This window comes from Styela clava, chromosome 6 (assembly GCF_964204865.1).
Source record: "Styela clava chromosome 6, kaStyClav1.hap1.2, whole genome shotgun sequence".
NCBI classification, from domain to species: Eukaryota; Metazoa; Chordata; class Ascidiacea; order Stolidobranchia; family Styelidae; genus Styela; species Styela clava.
This window is the reverse complement of record NC_135255.1, coordinates 20,013,890-20,037,324: the sequence shown is the minus strand read 5'-3', so window position 1 is coordinate 20,037,324 and position 23,435 is coordinate 20,013,890. Positions and strand designations below refer to the sequence as shown.

General features: G+C 35.2%; 2 protein-coding genes across 5 annotated transcripts in view; one reads left to right on the top strand and one right to left on the bottom strand.

Annotated features, from left to right (window-relative positions):
* Positions 1–23,435, bottom strand: part of LOC120328600 (uncharacterized) — a 95,698-nt gene that overhangs the window by 5,483 nt on the left and 66,780 nt on the right. For 2 of the 4 annotated variants that reach the window (XM_078113555.1, XM_078113553.1), the window contains exons 2-4: positions 20,752–20,867; positions 2,573–2,845; positions 1,113–1,225 (exon numbers count right to left, since the gene is read on the bottom strand). In XM_078113555.1, the coding sequence (XP_077969681.1) occupies positions 1,113–1,225; positions 2,573–2,814 (355 nt within the window). In that variant the 5' untranslated portion in view covers positions 2,815–2,845; positions 20,752–20,867. Of the gene's footprint in view, positions 1–1,112; positions 1,226–2,572; positions 3,557–20,751; positions 20,868–21,655; positions 21,746–23,435 lie in introns of those variants that run through there. The other 2 variants (XM_078113556.1, XM_078113554.1) reach the window with 2 other exon arrangements.
* Positions 18,168–21,661, top strand: LOC120328413 (uncharacterized). Its single transcript, XM_078113557.1, has 2 exons — positions 18,168–18,419; positions 20,892–21,661. The coding sequence occupies exons 1-2, from the start codon at positions 18,196–18,198 to the stop codon at positions 21,274–21,276; spliced, it is 609 nt and encodes a 202-aa protein (XP_077969683.1). The 5' UTR covers positions 18,168–18,195; the 3' UTR covers positions 21,277–21,661.

Below are 23,435 nucleotides of genomic sequence, written 5' to 3'. Positions count from 1 at the left end.
CCTCCAACTTTGAGATTCAAGAGTTGACAGAAAAATGTTTTGTGGAAGACTAACAAAACAGAATTCTAAACATAGCCCCCCCAGCTAGTGATTATTTGTTTATCGAAACAGCGCTATTCTGTTGTTCATTACGATTTCAATATTCTTTTTAATAAAGTGCGAATATAGTAAATGACGAAAAACCTCCGGAATTATAAATACGAGAATATTGGTCGGAACCCGAAGATTTATCGATCGAAGGTTAGGGGATCCCCCAAAACAGCGCTCTTACTCCATAGTGACACCGTGTGTCCTATCACTAATTAATTAATAACTCGCTAATTATACGACATAATTCATCGAAAATCAATAGGCTTCTGATCCGAGCTATGATGAATGCACATGCAAAATTTGGAGCAGATTCAACCACGCTTTCGTGAGAGATATCGCGTGCATCTATCAGACAGACAGACAAACAAATACCTATCAACATACTTACCGATTAAAATCGATAAGTAATAAGTTATATTCTATATGGTGATCTTCCCACATCCAAAGTTAATAGAGCCATTAATTCAAAATAAAGAATATGTGGTTAAAATTGAACACCCAAAAAGTACTGAAATTTGGCACCCAAAATTTCAACTTGGCAATTAGAAACTTCAGAAACCCCCCTTTGAAAATATCTGGTATAAACTACAAACTTTTATGTAAGCAAACCTAATACTGACGAAGGCGCAAAACAAAATGATCTTTCAAGTGTAGCAAGTTTACCAAACAAGCAAACCTACTGTAATCGAATTTGGATGGAAACTTTTCAAACTCCTGCACTGTACTTACCGCAATTCTATGTGAAAATCGTTGCACTCGTAACTCATTTGTATTTAATCAGGGATGGGCAAATTACAGCCAGCGAGCAGTACCCAGCCCACCGAAGTGTTTTATCCGACTCACTTGTGCCTACTGGAATTAAGACTATAGTTTTTATGAATATAAATTTTTGTTGAAAATATTGTTGAAAATCATGTCAACTGTTACATTGCGCTTCTTATTATTAGTCTTTTATTTGCAACTGGCTCAGGAAAGTAATTGTCCACCTCTGTATTAAATGATAGTTTTATAGATTGACTTACCATCTGGTAGATTCGAAGCTGTTGTCCCCGCTGCAGTCGTTGTTTCTATAATAGCAGTAGTATAAGGTTCGGGAGTTGTGTTTTCTAACTCGGTCGTCGGTTGCTCTTTAATGCTGTGATAAAAAATTGAATAAACATGATATATCTTGGCAGAGTACTATTGATTAGAATTTTATTCTGTTTTACTTAACCCAGCGGTTCCTAAACGGTGCGCCGAGTTGCTAAGTGAGCCATGAAAATTAGCAGAATTTTGATAAACATAACTAAAATATGATTAAATATTAGGCATTTATTTATTATTTTATTATAAATGTTTTATCGTGCAAAATTTGGAGCAGATTCAACCTCGCTTTCGTGAGATATCGCGATTCGAAAGTGTCTAACAGACAAACGAGCTAGCGATCCGAGGCCGCCGACTTATCGATCTTCCGCAAAAAAAAAATTAATTAATTTATCAATAACCCGCTAATTATAAAAAATAAAAATTACTTAATTAATTAATAACTTGCTGATTATACGACATGATTCATCCAAAATCAATAGGCTTCTGGTCCAAGATATGATGAATGCACATACAAAATTTGGAGCAGATTCGACTTCGCTTTCGTGACATATTGCGCAACATACGAAAGTGACTAACAGGCAGACAGACAAATACCTAACAACATACTTATCGAGATCGATGAGTAACATTAATGTTGTATAGTAGGGAGGTATCAAGAGATCCACAACCGAAAAGCTATTACATGAACGGCGCCGAAAAGGCCTGTACTATCATATAATTATCCTCTATGGGATTCAAACCTGCAAATCAACACAGGGTAATGAGAGGTGCGCAGACAAGCGTATTTTTTACACTGAGCACAATCTGCCACACTGCCAAGCCAAATCTGATGTGTGAGCAGTGAAGGATGACAGGCAGAATTGTTTACTTTTTAGTCAGAGGTAAATTGTTCTACTAATTTATTTATTAAATTTTGTTATGAAATCAGTTCTCAATATATCTCAAACATTTTTTTTAATATTTAATTCGTTACTTATCGATCTTAAGATCGGTAAGTATGTTGATAGGTATTTGTCTGGCTGTCTGTCTGTTTGTCTGTTAGATGAACGCGATATCTCACAAAGGCGGAGTTGAATCAGCTCCAAATTTTGCATGTGCATTCATCATATCTAGGACCAGAAGCCTATATGATGAATTATGTCGTTTAATTAGCGAGTTATTAATTATTTGGTGATGGGACACGCGGTGTCACTATAGAGTCATGAATCGAAACCGCAGTTATGATCGATAAGTCTTCGGTCTCCGACCGATATTTTCGTTTTTATTTTTATTTATTTAAAAAACCCACTTTTATGACCACGATTAGTTGGACAAAGCACATCAAAGTTCTTTTACCTAATTTGATACAGAACCTTATGAACACAATGTATTTTTTGTTCAACTAAATAATACTCACTCAGAACAACTATTGCTGTGTTCTGGGTCCGGATTCTGTTGTAGATTAGGGCATTTCTTGCAACAATATTCATCGTTAAAGATGTCGAGTTCAATAGTGATACAATCGGTTGTTTTGATGTAGTCGGCCTTACATGTGTCCTTTTCATAGACTGGCCCATATTCTGCTACAGGTTCTCCGTTGGCCAGTTGTATGCACAGTGCTGCCATAATTCCAACTATTGCCAAGCGTCGCTCAACCATGATTTTTGCTCGTGTGATTATCCTCGGTGTTCTACAAATATTTGTGGATTTGTTATGAACACCAATAATCAAATATTAGGTTTTTATTTTCCAAAAATTTCTTCAAAAACAAGAATCCGATGTCCAGGCTCAGACCAGCAACAGTATTGATGGAATACGTAATCACAGACACTCTATATGTATATATATATTTATATCTATAAATGAATGTTTATGTGACAAAACAATTAGTATTCAGCATTTCACACAAGAGAATACTTCTGTATATGAATGCGTATGTATTCTGCGCATTGGGATGTGGCGCATCGTGCTAAGCGCTAGAAATACGCTTGTCATCGCACGTCTGATTACCTTGCATGGGTTCGCAGGTTCGAATCCCATGTGGGAATAGTTATGTGCGAGAGGATTGCTGGACTCCTTGCCGCTGTAGGGTGATTCATGTGAGCTCTGGTTGGTTACGACTTCCTCCACCATCAAGTATATGCCTGAGAAAACAAATAACTAACTAATCCGATACCTGATATGGAACGGTAACCAGACGAGAGGCCGTGGTTCGCCATATGACTAAGCCATCCTGTCTCTCTCCTCGGAATAAATATGTAAATCCTATATGTAAATCCTAAACCAGATAAACACAAAATAAAGAAACCTATTTAGCAAATATTTTTATTTGCTTTGCGGCCCCTCCATAAATTGTACTTTATATAGGGGGCACCCCACCTTTTGACAACAACTGCGGTAAAGCTTCAACAGCTTGGAATCATAATCAGAACATGCCTTTCAAATTATTCAAAAGGACTATTACTCAGCAGCTGTTAAGTTTTTTCACAAAAGCTTGGCTTTCCTCAAACATACCCTCATTAAAAAAAATCATAATCCAAATTATTTACAAAGACTATCTCTCGACAACTGTTTTTTTTTTTTTTTAAAGTTTTGCTCCAATCAGACATGCCCCTTTGAAAAAAATCATGTACAAAATATGCCATTACAGTAATTTATTTCAAATATTATTTCTCAGCAACTGTTATGTTGTTTCACAAAAGCTTGACTCCCCTCAAAAAAAAATATAATCCGAATATAACTTACAAATTATTTATGGAGGCTATGCCTCAACAGCTATTCAATTTTTTCTCGAAAGCTCCCCTTAGACATACCCTTATTCAAAAAACTGTGCACTATGTGATACACAACCTTTGCTATATAAAACTTTTCAACACTATTTGGGTTTTTGCTCTAAAACCAATAACAACTAATCAAGGGTTCTATATTATAAACATAATTAACCATAGTTAACTCAATAATAACTTAACTTGAAAGCCACTTCTGCTGAACAAAGAACTCAACAATAAAAATAATCTCATGACAGTGGCGTGGCGAGAACAGTCAATTGTGAGACTATGTGATTTATTACTACATGATTTATTACATGTATGGTGAACAATGAGTTTGACATCTTGTGAAATTGCCAAATAAGTTACTGATTAATCAATTCACATTTATCAATATTCGTTCTATTTTAGGAATGTCTAAAAGAATGTTCCAAGAAAAAACCATGAGGGGGACCACAGGCCGCTACACTATAACATTGTGTGTTAGTAAATACCGATTGTGCAACACATGATATGTGCTTTAACTATACTTATGTGTACTGAAAGCAATCACTTTTATGGCTCAACAATTCCCTTTCCCTAAGCCTTTCTCAACTTGAGAGCCATGATATATATTCCTAGAAGTGAAAATAAAAAAAAAAGGAAAATTTTACTTTTGAACGTTTTAAAGGGTGTGCTTTAATTGTAGTTATATGAACTGAACAAAATCAATTTTAGATGTACAAGATAATTTTATAATTATTTACACTCAAAGGCTATTTCACGTTTCAGTCCTTATGGGTATTTGTAAAAGTTTAAATATAAAAAACTGAGGGGTAAATTTTAATCTTGAAATTAATAAAGAGGTAAATGAGAGAATTATAAAATTTGAAAACCTCTGCCTTGGAAAATTCTGTGTTGTTTTATACACTTCTTTTCCCTAATAAAAGTTTTCAAAACCACTATTGCCTTTGCTTTGGATTGCTGGACAACCCGTCCCCGTAGGGTGGTTTGCGTAACTGCTGTTCGGTTACGTCTTCCTACCACATCGACTCCATGCATCTGAAACAAATGACTGGCTATCTAATCCCATACCCGACATGAACTGGTGACCGGACAAGAGCAGTTGGTTTGCTGGATAATAATGATGTCTTAGCCACTTTCCTTTCCCCTGGGGGTACTGTATATATGTAAATTCTATCTTAATTTGAAACTGAATATTACAATCAATCAGAAAGTCCAGGTTTAAGACATAAAACAGTGATTAGGATAGGATTTGAATATTTCAGTATTTACCTTGTCTCTTCACTACACCAATGTGGCACTAACTAACTATATAAACCAACCGATAATACCTATTTTATTATCTAGGTATAAATAACAAATTAGTGAGTATCTAGTTGGGGCTAAGACTATTGTGTGGCGAAAATAGTCAAGAGAAAAACTGAGCTGATGATAGTAGCTGTTATATCATATGATATTTCCAGTTGTTGAGAACTATTCTAAAAGGATGATTCAAATAATCGCACTGGTTCAATGACGGATCAAGTGCATACATCTGAAATAAATAAAAACTAACCCATATCTAACATGAACTGGAGTATCGAATGAACTAAAAAAACTTGAATAAAAAAAAATTTGGTTAAAATACATTGAGAACAGACCTCATAATAAAATTTTAAAATTGTAACGAGGTATTAGAAAAAACCATTTTTTTTAAAACTCACCTATAGGTTTTATACAACTCAAACCAAAGTGACATCTGGTTACATATAAAAGATTCATCTCAACTAAAATCTAGACTGCAGACCCTACTAAGGCACTGATCAAATGGCTTCAGCATTACTCGTGGCTAATGCGTGACTAAACTGGTTCAAATTGACATGAGCCATGTGTCATGACCAATCAATTGTAAAATCAAATAATCTTTCGCCGCTCATCTATAAATAACTTACAGTAGAGTACGCCTGTCTGACTATTGTTCACACTGTAAACAAATACCCACCCCCAAATGCACACAAAATCTCACAATAAAGACTTTTACCTAAGTGATAAAGCAGGAAAAAAATTAAGATCATTTTATTACTAAATTTACACATATTTTACTCGGAAGGGCTCTGCGCCAACCACCAATGCTATGTAGGGAGCTGCTTCATTGCCATCGCACCCAGTAAATTATATTTCATTACATTTCAAATTACAGTATTTGCTGCGTGATATCCAATGGTGACTCATTTTGTGTACAAAGTGTCCAGGATTATTTACAAAGCTGATGCAATACTGTTGCAATAATTGATAGCCTATGTTCATTTCTCCGCGGATAAAGAATGCTTGGGTCTCAATTTGGGTAGAGATAATAATATTCAACAAATATGAAAATTTTCCAGTATCTTTTAAAGTACAATATAACAAGTAAAATAACTTTATTAATTAATTTTTAAAATCTACACACAGAATAAGTATGTAAAATAGAAGGCCCAGTATGGTCACAGGTTGGCAGTGCCCATAAGCCGAACCTGCACCTAATCCAACTATTGGCCCATATCTAGTCCATCCCAGAACATGCCAACAAGTGTGATTCAATCCGATTTATTTCAAACGCCTATTAAGTTTACTTGCTAAAGTACAGCTCCTATTAGACCAGGGGTTTCAATGAGGGGGTAAAAATAGGAATATTTTACCTGAGAGATTTGCACGGAGTAAGGTCACACACTCCCTCAAAAATATAGGAAGAGATTTGTCTCTGAGAAAAGTTACACAATCCCCTAAAATGCCAAGAACTATACTAGGAATCATTGATGAAAATGATCTTTCTTGCCCTCGTCAATTGCAATGTCTTGCGTATTGTTTAATTGTGTCGTTACAATATTTCATGCACGACGAAATAAATATTTGCATCTGAATTACTATACTATAGCATTGCGTGTTAGTAAATAACGATTGTGGCAAAATTTAAAACAGTTCTTGGCCACATGTGACATTTGGGTTTAACTGTACTTATGTGTACTGAACGCTCAATAATCTTCAATTTATAAATTTTAAAATATCGTTTTCATATGTCATGGTGCTCATAATGGAAAATTTAGGTTGTTTTTTGTCTGATGAGAATTTTTCGTAACATGCTTGCAATAGAAACAAACACATTCTTGTATGTAAATTATACAACCGGTAATAAACAAATTAAAAAAATAAACTGTTGAATTTTGATAGCCTGGTTGGTGGCAACAGTTATTCTATTGTTTATTGGGGTGCTCCTGAGGTAATGCATACCAAGATGGCGGACACCGGAACGTAGTATGTGTACCAGGTTAGGGTTAGGCCACAATTTCATTCCAATTTTCTTTATTTTAGTTCTATTACGAGTTCGGGGAATAGCCAAGTGACTCATGTAGTATTTGTACCTAAAATTATGGCCTAACCCTAACCTGGTGCACATACTATGTTCCGCTGTCCGCCATCTTGGTATGCATACTTCAGGAGTACTGTTTATTGTACGTAAATTCCTTTTTGCATTAAGAAAAGCTTCTATTAGTATTACTTTTTTTTCAAAATATATTCAATATTTCATAAGCACAAAATTCACTTAGAATGTATTCTTAATTAGTGAATTTTTGGTATTGGCCATCCCTAAGTGCACTTTAATTGTAGTTATATGAACTGAACACAATCGATTTTGAGAATTTACAAGATAATTTTGTATTTATTTTCATTCAAAGGCATTTTCATTCTTCAAATCAATATGCGTATTTTTAAAAGTTCGAATATAAAAAATCGAAGGGTAAAATTTATTTTGAAATTTTTGAAGAGGTAAATCAGAGAATAATAAAAATCGGGAACCTTTGCCTTGGAAAATTCAAAATTCAGACTATTTTCCCATAATGAAAGTTTTTATGACTAGTACAAACATTCTTTGGTATCTGTACTGCGAACCAATACAAAGCCTCTGCTACTAAATGTGAGATTCGAAGCGCCCCTGCCCCCGTTTTCTAATAAATAATTAGTGATTAATTGATTAAGGTTGAAAAATATTTTAAAATTTGCATTCTTAACCCTTACTGAATAATTACTAATTTTCTTATTTTGAGCATTGGTCGGGTAGTTTTTTGATACTCCTGTAGTGTATGTACCATGTTAGGGTTAGGCCAATATTTTATTCCGATATTCCTTATCTTAGTTCTATTACGAGTTCATGGATTATCTGTTTTAGGTACCGTAAGTGAATATAGCCCTGCCAATAGGTTTCAGTCCCTTTATACAATCTGATGTAAAATAGGCCGAAAAAAATTAGCTACCTTCATTTTGGTACACACACTTCGGGAGCGCAGTTTTCTTCAGCAAAAATTTGTACAAAAGATCCTATTTTTTATAAAATTTAACCAAAGTGAAGCCACAGGTGCCCACCTAATAGGGAATTCAGTTATAAGCCTTTACTTTGGCTTTACCAAAAAGTGGGCTTTGCAGGTTTGAAACCCCTTCCTTCTTTGTTTAAATTTAAAACTTTTTTAAAGCATTTTTCTGCTCCATACATTACAATATTTAGTAGCTTGAAAGGATTCTTTCCCTGCTCCTGGCTAGCTGTTACGGTATATCTTACGGCAATTGAAAATTTCAGAGCCCTCTCTATTTGAAAATTTCTGGCTACACCGCAATGGTCATTTCCAACGATTGAGAACTATTATGGAAGCAGAGTTCAACGAAACTGCCGGTTGGTTACGGCTTCCTCCACCATCAAGTTCATATGCCTGAAACATAAAAACTGGCTAACAAATTCCATACCTGACATAGACTGGTAAGCTGTCGAGAGGCTGTTGTTTGCCATACGATTAAGTCATTTCATTAACTTTCATCTCTCTGTATGAAAATTAAAACCTATCTAATCAGCTTTTCTATCCCCCAGGGTAAATATAAAATCTGCAATCCACCTTTCAATATACTGCTTCACTTTATTTCTCAGCAACATATAAGGACTATAACAAGGCTATTTTTTTAAAGCCCCTCATTTAGGTCCTAAACAATTTAAAACAAATTCATGTCTGGTTACTTAAAAAGATGGAGCATGAAGCTCCAATCTGGACTAAAGGATTCACTAAAATGCTTCAGTTCCATTCAGCATTACTCTTACTGTAAAAGACCAGTGTGATAAAAACGAGTACTTCTAAAGGTCACATGGTATAATGTTACCTGACTATTCTTTCACCACTCAACGAGAAAATTTATTGCTGAGTCATTCACGGCTCACCATCCGTGACAAAACGTCTGTCTGTCTTTGTTTACATTGTAAACAAATAACCCCTAAACGCATGCAAGGGGAACACGCGACCAAACATGGGTGTTGACTTGATAAAGCCGTTTCAAATTTTATCCAAGTGATATAACAGGAAAAAGTTCAAGATTATTTTATTCAACGTTCTACACATATCTTACTCAGATAGGGGGCACCGACCTCAAATAGTATGTCAGGAGCTATTCACATTTCTATCATACCCAGTACATATTTTTGAATTACTGTGTGATCGTGAAAATTATTATTTTGGAAAGATTGACGCAAAAACCTAACTGGAATTTATGACAGCAAAGCAAATAAACGGTTTGACGTCACACGATCATTCGTCACATAGAAAAAATTCTTCGAATTATTTGGTTAGCCAACCTGTCTTTATTTATAGTATCTTATGTGTAACTAATGTCTGGGTCGTGTCTACATACCAGAAATTTTTTAACGGCTTTTTAAATGTACTTAACTCAGAAGAAGGCTCTGTACCAACACCATACCATGAAAATCTTTAACGGCTGTTCAATGTACTCAACTCAGAAGAAAGCTATGTACCAACGCCACTGACATGTGAGGAGTCACTTATAACACTATCACACTTGCGTATCACACACAACATATTTGTAATTTATATAATTGGAACAAGTGTGAGATATACGAGACATAATATTTTTGAGAAGGATTGCTTGAATAGACAATATGGTTATGACTCCATACATAATTGAAAAAGATTGCCATAGCATTATGAATGTTTTTCGGCAAATAATTCGCATGCAAATCCATGTTTTTGCATATAAATTTCATAAAATCGAGTACCAAAAATCGCCTTAGTTTTGATGAAAGATCTTCATGTGAGAAGCTCCAAACTAAAATATACCAATCCAGGGTTATGGGCGGAGCTGATTTTGATGGCTGTATGGTCGAACGGTTGAAGCTCTTCCCCCAGACTATACCGAATAGCTTTGCCTATTTTGTATATTTTCTATTATAGCAATGCTTGTTCTCTGTTTGACAAAATATTAAATCTCTCTCTCTCTTCCATAAAACTTACAACAGCAAGTTTCACATTAATTAAACATATATGACCCACAGTCATATCTCTTTTCAAAATAAAATTATAATTTTTGGCTCATTTATTAAAACAGTTCACCATCCCCGAACTAGGCCATCACTGCCCACTAAATCATATTCAAGTAATACATTTCACCATAAACATCCTCTGGGTAAGTCCCTAAAATTTTTATCACAATTCTTTGAATAAAATAATATTTTTAAGTTCATTCCTCTATGTACCAGAGAGCTTGCTTGGTTAATTAGGGGTTAACCCTATATTTACCATCTAAATGGGAATCTTCTCTAAAAATAAATTTGAATTTGGATATTTGAATATTTAATTCATTTTAGTCTTTCATAAATCTTATTGCATAAAATGGTTGGCAAAATGTTTGTTAATCAATCAAGAAAGGCCTTGCCCTTTATTCAAAAAATGGACCAATTGAAAAAGGGGATCATTCTAAGTAAACAGATATAGCATGATTTCTGTAAGCATCAATAGGGGTGAAATAAATGAAATGAATAAAATATTATTCAAAACCCATATTTATAATAATTTAATTGTTTGCGTTGTATAAACCTAATATCGGCTGACTGAATAAACGAGAATATCAGTCGGGGACCGAAGACTTATCGATCGAAAGTTAGGGAATTCCCCGAAACAGAAACTGTGGTTTCGATTCATCCGCTCTTACTCCATAGTGACACTGAGTGTCCAATCACTAATTAATTAATAACTCGTTAATTATACGACATAATTCATCCAAAATCAATAGACTTCTGATCCAAGATATAAGGTATGCACATGCAAAATTTGAAGCAGATTCAACCTCGCTTTCGTGAGATATCGCGTGTATCTAACAGACAGACAAACAAACAAACAAACAGACAAATACCTATCAATATACTTACCGATCTTAAGATCAATAAGTAATAAATCATTATTAAGTAAATACATCATTACTGTAAACACAGGGGTGGAATAAAAGAGAGAAACCCCATAGGATTGCAAACAGAATAAAACATTTCAAATTAGCGCATGATTACCAGGTATACCGGGTTGTGTTTTACACTTCAAATTATGTCAGCTGTATTCAACCTTTGGTGGAGTGACACACTAATGAAACATTCTCAAAGCTTGAGAAACCCATGTGCAATGAGTCAACTTGGACTGCATTAGGTCCTAAGGTTACTGAATTAGCACAAACCCTTTTACCTATTAAAGCCTGGTTTCCGAGTTAGACCTAACTATGTTGGTATTTCAAGATAAACATTTCGGGCTGAAATACCCATCGCCTCACTCAAGAGGCAATAGAGGCAATTACTATTCAGTGGGCAATGCCAAACCAGAAAGATCACAATGCTTCTAAATCAGGGTTATACAAACTTGGGGTTCCGACCCCCCCAGTGGGTCACAAAGAGGCTCAATAGGGATCGCAAAAAATCTTTTTCAACACTAAATTATGTTAAAACAAAATATGATCGAATTTGAAAGATTTGGACCCAGGAGACCCACCATTACTGAACTAAGATTTAATCTTTTGTGCTAGATAGCCAAGCACATCGGTCTCATGAAATATCTTGCCAATTTTATTATACTGTTTTCAATTCTGGTATTATTAGGTTTCAATACAATGTAACGCAGCTCCGACGGTTGATTTTAATTTTTCAACAGTATTTATGTAAAGCTGTTATCTATTTTATATAAATTCCAACTTTTGTCAATATTTACCGGTAACTCGTTCCAGAATTCCTATAAACCCTAAAATGCCTGATGAAAAAAGTTTGGTGCTCCCGTAGTATGTGTACCAAGATGACGCACAACCTGATAACACTGACATGGTACACATCAAACGACCAATGAGAAGGATTTAGGATTACTGTGGAATTTAAATATTCAGAAAAGAGCAGACCACAGTAGTTTTGCATACAAATCTTCAAAAAAAATATTTGAGGATCCCTGTTAAAGCAGTCAAATTTATGATTATGTTTTGACAGCCATTTATGCAAGTAAGTCGTGCATTGGCCCAGCAGTAAGAATGACAAATTTTACTATGTTTGCATCACAGTAGAAAAGTTACAAGCAAGCACTAAAATGGCAAGCGCTACTGTAACTAAAAAACTCATGATATTTGACATTACAATATTTTTCAGATCCTACAACCACAGCAGTTCCATTTCTAGAAGAAATCACCACAGAACAAGCTAACACTACGGGAGGCGAAATTGATACCGGTATACCATTGGTTACAGATACAAAAATGGATGCCGCAACCATTGCATGGATTGTCAGCGTGATTATCGGTGTGATATTTGCAGTCCTAGCTGTGTTGTATTTTTTCTGTAAATACAGCAAATACAAAAAAAAATATAATTATATAAGAAAGGTTTCATTATTATTAACATCAGCAGCTAATGGAACAAATGGCGATCAATCACCACCCTCAAATCAAGACCCTGCTGTAACAGATGATGTCCCAATGCCTGAATTACCCCATGAAGACGTAGAAAGCATAGCTCTCTTTATTTCTCCCGCAACTTTGGGATATACAAAAGCAAATGACAGCATGACAGAAACACTAGCCCCAAATTCGCAACAAATTAAAACAAATTCGCATGAAATTAAAATGTTCTAGAACACTGGTTTCAACATTTTACGGCCTATGACACCCTTTTTCCGTAGGATTCTATCACTCAAGGCTCTAAAATACTCTAGTTTTATTCCCGTATCTTAGGCATTAGAAAGTTATAGTGCTTAATGATGTCTCTACCTTTTCCCACAATATAACTATCGGCAATTTCCCTAATAAGGAAAAAATATACAAACAAAATTGCATCAAGCCCCCCCTTCCTCTGTAAACTGCTTTAAAACCGCTGTTCCAAAAAGTCACATTGTGTCGATTTAGGCTCATTTTAGCGTTTCTTGTGAAATATTTTATACAACATATTTATATACATTCAGACACTGTATTTCGAAAACGACCGCAATTTTTTTCAGTTGGGTAGTTGAGTGAGGTGGTAGGCATAGGATTTGTACCCAATATGTTTAACTAACAAGGTCAACGTAGTAAAAACCATTGCTTTAACAACTAGGCCATCTTACCCAAATATACATTTTTTTAAAAATTAGTTTTCGAAATAGTGAAATTTCATATAAAAAATGAAATTAAAATTCTCAAAATATGAAAATAGCTGATTTGTTACACAACTACCCTTTACTTCTAGTATGCTTGCTCTTATACCACTGATCTATGCTTTATATTGATAGATATATTCAGATCTTTTTTATTACTTATCAATTTTAATCGGTAAGTATGTTGATATTGAGGTATTTGTCTGTTTATCTGTCTTTCTGTTTGTCTGTTAGATGAACGCGAGATCTCACGAGAGTGAGATTGGAACTGCTGCAGATTTTGCATGTACATTCATCATATCTCGTACCAGTAGCCTATTGATTCTGGGCGAATTATGTCGTATAATTAGCAAGTTATTAATTAATTAGTGATGGGACACAAGGTGTCACTATGGAATAAGAGCGCTGTTTTGGGGGATCCCCTAACTTCGATCGATAAGTCTTCGGTCTCTGACCGATATTCTCGTATTTTATATTTGACTCCTATTAGAGAACGAGGTATGATACAGGGTGTCCATAAATTTCTTTTACAAATTCAATTTTGTTATGAAGTCAGTTCTGCGTCAACAGTCTTCGCATTACGCGCTCGTTAAAGGGACGTCTTTTCAGCGTATAATGATTATTCTTGTCGCGTGAAATATTCAATCTATGACAACTACAAAATTCTAAAATGTCTTTATATATTAGTTTAATTGTGTCCAACGTAACTCGCGGTTGCTTCTTCTTACATCAAAATTAAAACCTACAATTTCGTACAATGAAAATGCATATGAAGTATGTCGTTAAATCAAAAATACATATTCATCGCCGCGATTACGCCACTTGTAAAAAGAACCGACGTTTACAACGAAAAATGATTTTTCTGTTGTGCAAAGTAATCAATTCATGACCGATAAGGGCATATTTAAAATGTCTTGCTTTATTAATTTAATTGTCTTCAATTTAACCAGCGTTTGCGTCGACAAAACAAAACAATTTTTTACAATTCACAATTTTAAAATACCTCGGCCATTTGCCGACATAAAAATAAAAATTTGTGGTAACTGCCCGTCGCCTATCATATTGTTTTGATCCGTATTTTTCTATTTTGCAAATTCGACAAATTTGAGATGTGCTTGTGACATTGACTCCGTTCAATCGCAATGCTGACACTCCGATTATTTTTAAAGATAAAACCTCCTGAAAAATCCGTAAATCTGCTGTAAATTCTCATGGAGTAAAATTTATTTCAGTACGATAAAAATTGTTGGATATACTTTGGATTAATTATCTTATATATCATCACAAACCGGGAAAAAATCGCGTTTTTAACCTTGTTTAATGATAACACGAAAATTTTCTACGACAATTTTAAAGTAATGGATAAAAGGCAAATCCCACCCACAATATTTAACCGTGTTTCTATTTTAGTGACGGTATGTTCCTAAACGGCGACCAAACATAATGTGCACTGTAAGCACACGAAATTTTGCGATTTTGCGACTAGAAAAGCGTTTTTAGACTGTCGCGGGACTCAACAAAAATTATATTGTTTACGGTTTTATTTTCAGTATTTTATAATTCCGCTTTCCAATCAAATGTAGATCGCGATTTTACTCCTTCTTTTGTCTTTAGAACCTCGCCACCGATGAACGTATAGTAACTCACGAATTCACAATTCCGTGCAAAGGACAAAAATAAAATAATTAGCATGTTCATCGTGGCACAAATTTTTGGTTTAGAAAGAATATAAAAAGGGGTCACATTTCCGTGCGGGTACAAAAATAAAATAATTATCATTGTTCCCGCTGCACAATTTGTGATTTAAACAGAATAAACACCAATGTAAAGGGCGTTCACGGCATAAATAACATGCCGCGTTAATAAAAACGAACGGCGATTTTAGCAGAAGGCAATTGCACGTGTTATGGGCAACTTTTTCCCTTTTCAGAAAATTCAAAAGGGGGGGGGTTTCGACCCCGACATAAGCTGATTTTGTTCTAGCGCAGTTCGGCCATCCTTTCATGCAGTGAGATCTATTTTTAAATTTAGTTTGTTTTATGATATCTTGATCATGTTTCATTTCGAAACCAACTTAAAATGATACTGTTAGTGGGTGCATGTGAGTGGGAGTTTAACATAGATCATTAATGAACTAATGTTTTTTCATACAAATTATATAACTTATAAGAATCCAAAGCTGTAAATGACCAATTTTACTAATGTATTTGAGGCGAGGAAATGGGCCATGCCCGCACCCTCAAATTGATAATATTTTCTCTGTAATGATGAATTACAACAGGGGAATCCTGCAGGTTTGAATCCTGTAGGGCAGGGGTCGGCAACCTTTTGTCGCTCGCGGGCCAAAATCAGAGATGAGAACTGCCTCGATCCCCTAGTGGAAAACATATAAACAATTTTATCTCCAAATAAAAACTTAAAGAGCATTATTTTTTTATCTTATTTTTTTGTCATGTTTTTTAAATAAAACTTTGTTCCAAATTTTAACATTCACCTTTTTGCCTTGAAACCTATGATTACCTCAACTAGACGCCATAAATTTAGTATACATGAATGAATTTAAAATTGTGCTTTCTTTTTTTTAAATGACAAACAGGTATTATCAAAACCAGAAACAAAAAATGCAGTCGTATCAAGAATCATCATACATATAGTTTGAATGTAGTTTAAAGAGGACAGAATTGGCCTGAAACTGAATCAGATGCTAGTTGCGTAGGAACGCATTCACCATGCTCTAATGCAGTGGACTTCAAACTTTTCAAGCCCTGCCCCTTTTTAGAATTTGTCAAGTTTTGCGGCCCACCTCAGAAATTACTAGCTAACAATAAGCCTAAAATAACAGATAGTAAGGCGAAAGTATGTTTTATACGCGAGTCATGTTAGACACAATTAAATTAATATAAAAGGACATTAAATTCTCGTAGTTGTCATGGATTGGTTATTTTACGCGACAGAATGATCATTATGTCCTGAAAAAAGCAGCTCTTTCAACGAGCGCGTAATCGCGTTGCTGTTTCAGACAAAAATGAAATTTTCGATTTTGAAACCCCCCCTTTTGAAAATTCTGGCTACGCGACTGCTTTCGCCTCACTATCTATTGTTTGTAGCTTATTGTTAGCGAGTTATTTTGAGATGATGTGCGAGATTTGACAAATTCTAAAAAGCGGGCATCGCTTAAATAGTTTGAGAACCAATGCTCGAACTTATTTCATAATCAAGAATATGAGATTACAACTAATTATGATTTCAACAAGGAACAAATAGTCAGCATATTGTTTTCAAACCCATGACTATTTCTGTTCACCATGGGTCACATGAAAAGCGGCACCATGCTCTTAACGCAAATATGTCAAAAACAAATCGAATATGATGGTTCACGTAACTGCTGGTCGGTTGCGGCTTCCTCCACTCTCAAGTCAATACTTCCGAAAACGAATAACTGGCTAACTAATCCTATACCCGACCTAGACTGGTAACCGGATTAGACGCCATGGTTTGCCATATGATTAAGCTGTCTAATTGTCTTTCCTCTCCTCTAAGATAAATATGTAAATCCTAAATCATATCCTAGTATGAGAAAAAAAAGTCTTTAGTATAGGATTATCTGAAATATTTGATGAAATATAGATAACAATTTAAATCACCGTCTATCCTAACTTTTCTGAATCAAAAACTAATCGAAAACAAATTGACTGCTGTTAGTCTGCTACGGACACCCTATAGCTCTGTCATTACATGATACGCCCAAATCCACGAGAATCATGTGAGTGATTACGCAACATGGTGCAATTCAACACAGTTCACTGTCCCATAAAATTTCAACTAGAAATACATAGATCACAGATCATTTAGGTATTAGGCATAAAATAATATATATAAAAAATATTTTGCAAGCAATGGGGACTTTATTGCAATATTTTACGTCAGATATTTGAGCTGTAGCAAAGCGTACAAATATTCAATTCGCTCCACTGGGTGGTGAAGTGAATACCGGTCTATCACGTGGGTCGATCAGACAGGTAAACATTCTAGACGTTTCAGCAAAGCGCGTCTGACTAGAGCAGACATAGTATTTAACTAGTTGCTATTTACTAACCAAATAACAAAGTACTATCCAGGATAATGAATGGATCAGCTGACGAAAGTAAATAGATACGGCCGGGTCAATAAGGGTGAAATAAAAGTAAGGATTCACCCCTATTGACCCTGGCATATCTATTTACTTAAAAGCAATATTGGAGAAATGTGACGATTCACCCGTGAGTATGAATAGAATGAGAAGTAGTGAACTTCATTGAGAAAGTAGGCTTTCCAAGTAGTATAATGAAAAAAAAAACATGCTAGTCTACTGGTTAGTTATTCATTAACTAAAATACAAAAGGTTCCATCGTGAGTATACCTCACAAATAAACAATGTATCAGCTGACTGGAAATGAGTGCTATTGGGTTCATGGCAAAGGTAAATAGGGGTGAAGTAATGAAGATGATCTGATTCAGCCTTGACAGTGAATATGATAAAACAAAGAAACTGAAGAAGGATGTAATAGAATGTTTAATCCAGGGGCGTGGCATGTGGACCCCCCTTTTAAAAAATGGTAAAAAAATTTGTTCTGTATAATGCATATTAGCAATTTTTCATAACTAGCGGCTTTCAGACACTAAAGACTTTTGACAACCCCCGTTTTCTGTCTACTTCCTACATATTATTCTGGTATGTTATATACCTAACGTTTTACCTTGAATGAACTCCAATGACCCCTACTAAAATCATAAAAACTGATTATTCATTATTGTATTGTCCAGGTATTATCAGAATACTACAATATAACCTAGACATGAAGCTGCCTGTATTATTTCTTGTGTCAGTGGTCTTACTTCTGTCACACAATTCATCTGCTAAACAGATTAGAAGGCATATCTATGGACCTTTAAAAGATGGAGAATATTGTCAGAAAGACTACTTCGAAATTGCTAAGGGTTGGTTGGAGGAAAGGTACTGCAAGAAATGCAGAAGAGGATATGAAAATAATGATACAGAACATTCTAATACATGTACCAAGTGAGTCAATCATTTGAAAATTCGAAGAATAATTAGATTGCTGTGTACTCACCAGAACGTAGTATGTGTACCAGGCTAGGGTTAGGCGATAATTTTCTTCCAATTTTCCTTATTTTAGTTCTACAAACTAGCCAAATGACTCCAGTAATATTTATACCTGAAATTATGGCCTAAACCCAACCTGGTACACATACTACGTTCCGGTGTCAGCCATTATGGTTTGCTTACTACAAGAGTACCGAATGTTGTACCCACCACCTCTTGTGAGGTTGTTATAATTACCAGAGTTATTGTACATGATTTACTGTATTTTCCGGCTCGTAAGCCAACTCATCATATACGATACGCCCCCCCCCCTCCCCCCTAGTGTGTGTACCAGGTTAGGGTTAAGCCATAATTTTATTCCTATTTTCCTTATTTTAGTTTTATTACAGGTTCAGGGACTGTCTGTGTTAGCCAAGTGAATATCCCCTGCCCATAGGTTCCAGTCCTTCTACACAACTTGATGTAAAGTAGGCGAACAATTTGTTACCCCAATATTGGTACACACACTACTGGTCCCCGATTTTTCTATATAACTGCCCAGAAAATCGGGGTAGATAATTGTTTTCCTTTTTCACCGATACACGCATATTTTTATCAATATTATTTGGCTCATTTTTTCCTCAATTCGACGCAAATGCGATCTTTCTCTTTGACATGCAAAAAAGCCACGGGGCCTTTACTTTATGATCTACTACACCATCAGGGTTTCTGAAATTTATTGACCAACATAGAAGCCATGGAGCGACTCTCAAACACACAGTTTAGTCCGAACGAGGCCCTATATTAACAGACACTGATAACTCATGATATGTACATAATTACTTTTATTATTATTTTAAAGGGTACTTACTAGGGCTGTCCAAGCGAACCAAATATTCGAAATTGAATCAGATCGCAAATTATTCGAATCGTTCTTCGGCTAATTTTCGAATCGCTAATATTTGGTACATTAAGCGGAAAAGGCTTGAAACCACATTTGCAGGACGATTTTCATCAGGCAAGCGGCGGCGCTTCGAGCTTAGACAACTCTCGCTCCTGGCTTAATTGGCTTCCCGATATTTCTCTCGCCTTCATTTTGAGATAAACATGTCATTCCTAATGCCCGGTGGCACGTGATTAGCCATTTCATGCATGGTCATCATAACTTAAAAGTTATAATCGGTCATGGCGTTCATGAGAGAGAACAAGGAGAAAAAAGCAATTTAATATCTTTAAAAAAACGATAGTTCTATAAATAGAATCGATTTGAAGCTAATGAGTTAGTTATCATAGGAACATGGTACAGGTAACTCAAAGCTGAAGCAGGTATTGTGGGATCCTTATGATGGCAATACTTTATTGTCCATCTATTTACCAAGACAAATAATTGCACTCTTGCATCATTTTGATGGCTATTGTACCAAACAATATTGTAATCAAACTAGCTTCGAATTTGTTAAAAGAAATTTTGAATTTGAGCAACAGTTTTATCTACATTAATGATTGTTATCATTTTGCTGGAAATTACACAAAAAAACATGAGAAAAATGATAATAGGATTAAAATAGCATCTACAGGCTTTACATCCCCAGATAAAACTTGATCCATTAGAATTGAAAGTGCAATTTTACTCAGTCTCAACACTCAACAGTTTTCGAAACCCTAATTTTGGAGTCGTCCAATTTTTTTGACCAGTTCATACAAGCGTGTGATCTCATTTCATAAATCTGAAAACATGGTATTGCAAAATACCAGCAGTGGGTCAGATGTAACTGCACATAAGTTACCACAACATTGAAGGGCAGTCGTATTTGTATAATAGAGACAGATTTAGGATTGCGCAATAATATTCGATTATTAAGTTCGATTCGGCGAAAATATTCGATTCGAATCAAAAAATTATTCGATTTTGGACAGCCCTAGTACTTACTCTTTTGATATGTGAACCAATAAGGCAGGCACCGGAACATAGTATGTGAACCATGTTAGGGTTAGGCCATACTTTCAGGTACAAATACTACGGCAGTACTACTACTTGGCTAGTCCCCGAACTTGTAATAGAAATAAAATAAGGAAAATTGGAATAAAATTATGGCCTAACCCTACCCAGGTACACATACTACGTTCCCGTGTCCGCCATCTTGGTTCACATACTTCGGGAGTATCTTTGAAAGAACCAATTCTTTTCACATATCTGTTGCCTACCCAATTTAATATACCCTTGGTGAAATGTGGGATCGATAGGCCATGTGCGCAGTCTGATTAAACCATCCACTGGCAATATTATGACATAATAGGGTGTACATACCTACAGGGAAAGGTCCATTAATGCTCTTCTTGTATAAGAAAATCTCCAGTGGGATTAGAACCAACATCTCTTGAACATGATGGTCATGCTTTTATCCACTTTGACGTTCTTGAACACTGAATATAAATTATTATTTTTAGGATCAAAACGAAACCGTCCATACGATCACCACCAATCAGAAAGAAAATCACTGAAGAACACAAACCTAATAAAGAGGAAAATCGTAATGTTTCTAATTTAACGGCAACACCAACTATGTATGAGCCGACGAAGAGCATTCTATCCCCAACAAATAAACAAACAACGACCCCTATTGGAGTTAATCATGGCATCAAAACCCCCAAATTTAGAGAAAAAAACAAAATCAAGAATAATGAAACGTCTTCTACGAAGGAAATTGACACAGTGTGCAAACCCGAAGCCTCTAATGTTACTGCCTACATTTGTATTATAGCGATACTGTCGGTCGTAGATGTGGCAGCGTTTGCCATAATAGCTTGGATGTGCTGGAGATCCAATACATAAAAAGACAAGAATCAACAATAGCAGTGATTTCCAAAATCTACATCACGACGCATTGGTCATCTCACATGGTATAAATATGAAACTCTCATCCTATGGACATAACTTAGTATTTGAAATTGAAAATATAAGGTTAGAACGATAGAATTTATTATTTGTATATAGTATTGGAAAATTATAAAAGTTGAAAAATAGTAAAATGGGTGGTTTAGAGCTGAAGCCACAGATATTTCTGGTACCTCTGGCTCTATCTATTATGGTAAGCTTGACTGCAGCTCCAACAAAATGTCATGACCCGATGGCTTCTCCGAACCGAAGTCCCTTTTAAAGATGTAATTTTACTTTCTCTATCATTATATTGCTATTATTGTTAAAGACTAACCAGTATCTATTGAACACCATACAATAAATCATAGCTATGTGGTTTATCTTCTTCATTAATAAAATCAAAGCACAAATATACGGACAATCTTCACTGAAGAACAAATTCTCCTAAAAGAGCAAAACCATGACTAATTTGATAGAAAAAGCAACAAAGCCTCAAAGAAGCCCCCAACACACCCAGGGTTGTAATGAATTGAATGCCTATGCAGTGATTAACCGGAAAAATATCGTTTTTTTTTCAAAATGTGGTTCTTTATGTGTCAGTGGATGATTGCACATGCCTGGACTCTTTGATTAATGAAAAAGCAAAAACACGAAGTGTCAGACCATCACTATTTAAGTCCATGGTAGTCAGGTACAAAAAGTCAATTTTGTGTTAAAAAGTATATTATACAGCGCTTTTCATACACTTTTTGTCGATTTCATAGCAAAATATTACTTTCACTTTTTTTAAAATGAAATTAGATCAAGTGTCATATTATTTTTTCCAATCCTCAAAGTGTTCAATCCAACCCAATTTATAACTTTACAAAATTATATTCAGTAATTAACTGTGAGATTGAGTTAATTTTTGGTCGAAATCTCCAGCATTACATACAGTGTGTTGTCTCAAAAATGGTGTGCCCACTTTTTCAGCACCATTGCCACACTGGTCCCACTATTATGAAATGGCATTTTAAAATTAACTGGTAATTTTTGTCTGATTTCGGCTAAAATTGTTCAATCCCAATGGGCCTATTTGTAAATTTACACAAATATATTCTGTCAGTAATCATAACTTTGGCTGTAATTACGTTGTGTCTCACTTATTTTACCCTAGTGCCTTTTTAGCACTTTTATCCCACTCTGCCATCCCTGTCCCACACTTACAAAAGTATATTCTGAGAATAGCTGGTCAATTTCGTCTAGTAAACCGTGTTTTCATGGTTGAAATATGTCCAATCCAAAAATGAAAGCCAATTTGCAACTTTAAAAAATTATTTTCGATGGTTATTCATCCGACTTGGTAAAAGTATTTTTAGCCGCAATTCTCCACCTTACATGCAATTGCAATATAGTTAAGTGCAACACCCGAACCAGTAAGCCATTGTGCGTACTTTCTATAGTAAAATTTTTGGTTCAGAAGTTTCTGCTATATTGCTAACTTTAAAGTTTGATGCGTCAATTAATACAATTTTTTCAAATGTGTGTTGTAATAAACATATACTGTAAATATTTTATGTTGGTTCATTGTTTTTTCAAATATTCGGTTTGCTTGGACAGCCCTAGTAGTCATGCAAGGTATATTTGGTATATGAGAACACAGCCATGACATCTAATCATTTCATTGGGACCCTATATCCATCTCTATTTCTAAACTGCTGTCTGAACAATGACGTTGTTTAATGTCATTGGTCTGAAGGAGACCATTCAAATGAATAATTGCTTGGTCGCCAGTTACTCTGCTCAAAGATCGATATCTTTTATTTCTTTGTGTGACTTTGCTTTAGGCGAATTGAAAAAAAAAAAGTTAAAAATATCTCAACTTGGTTTATTGCTTATTTCTATTAGATCAAGCTTCTCAAGCTTTTTTAGGGGAAACATTCTGTGAAATAACCTTAGCAAGCAATGAAACTAGGAAGAAATGGGGAGTTTTCTAGTGAAGGGAGTAAAAAGTAAAATCAGTTTTGCGCCTGACACGGTGGCTAGGAAAAGGGGAAAGAAAAATCAATTGTGCGCCTGGCATGGCAGCAACCCTCCAACTGCTCTGCAGCCCCTCTATAGGCCTATATATGTAA

Coding starts and splice junctions, on each gene's coding strand:
- LOC120328413 (XM_078113557.1), top strand. CDS start 18,196: ATGAAGCTGCCTGTATTATTTCTTGTGTCAGTGGTCTTACTTCTGTCA. Junction 18,420..20,891: donor CATTCTAATACATGTACCAA/GTGAGTCAATCA, acceptor TATTATTTTTAG/GATCAAAACGAAACCGTCCA.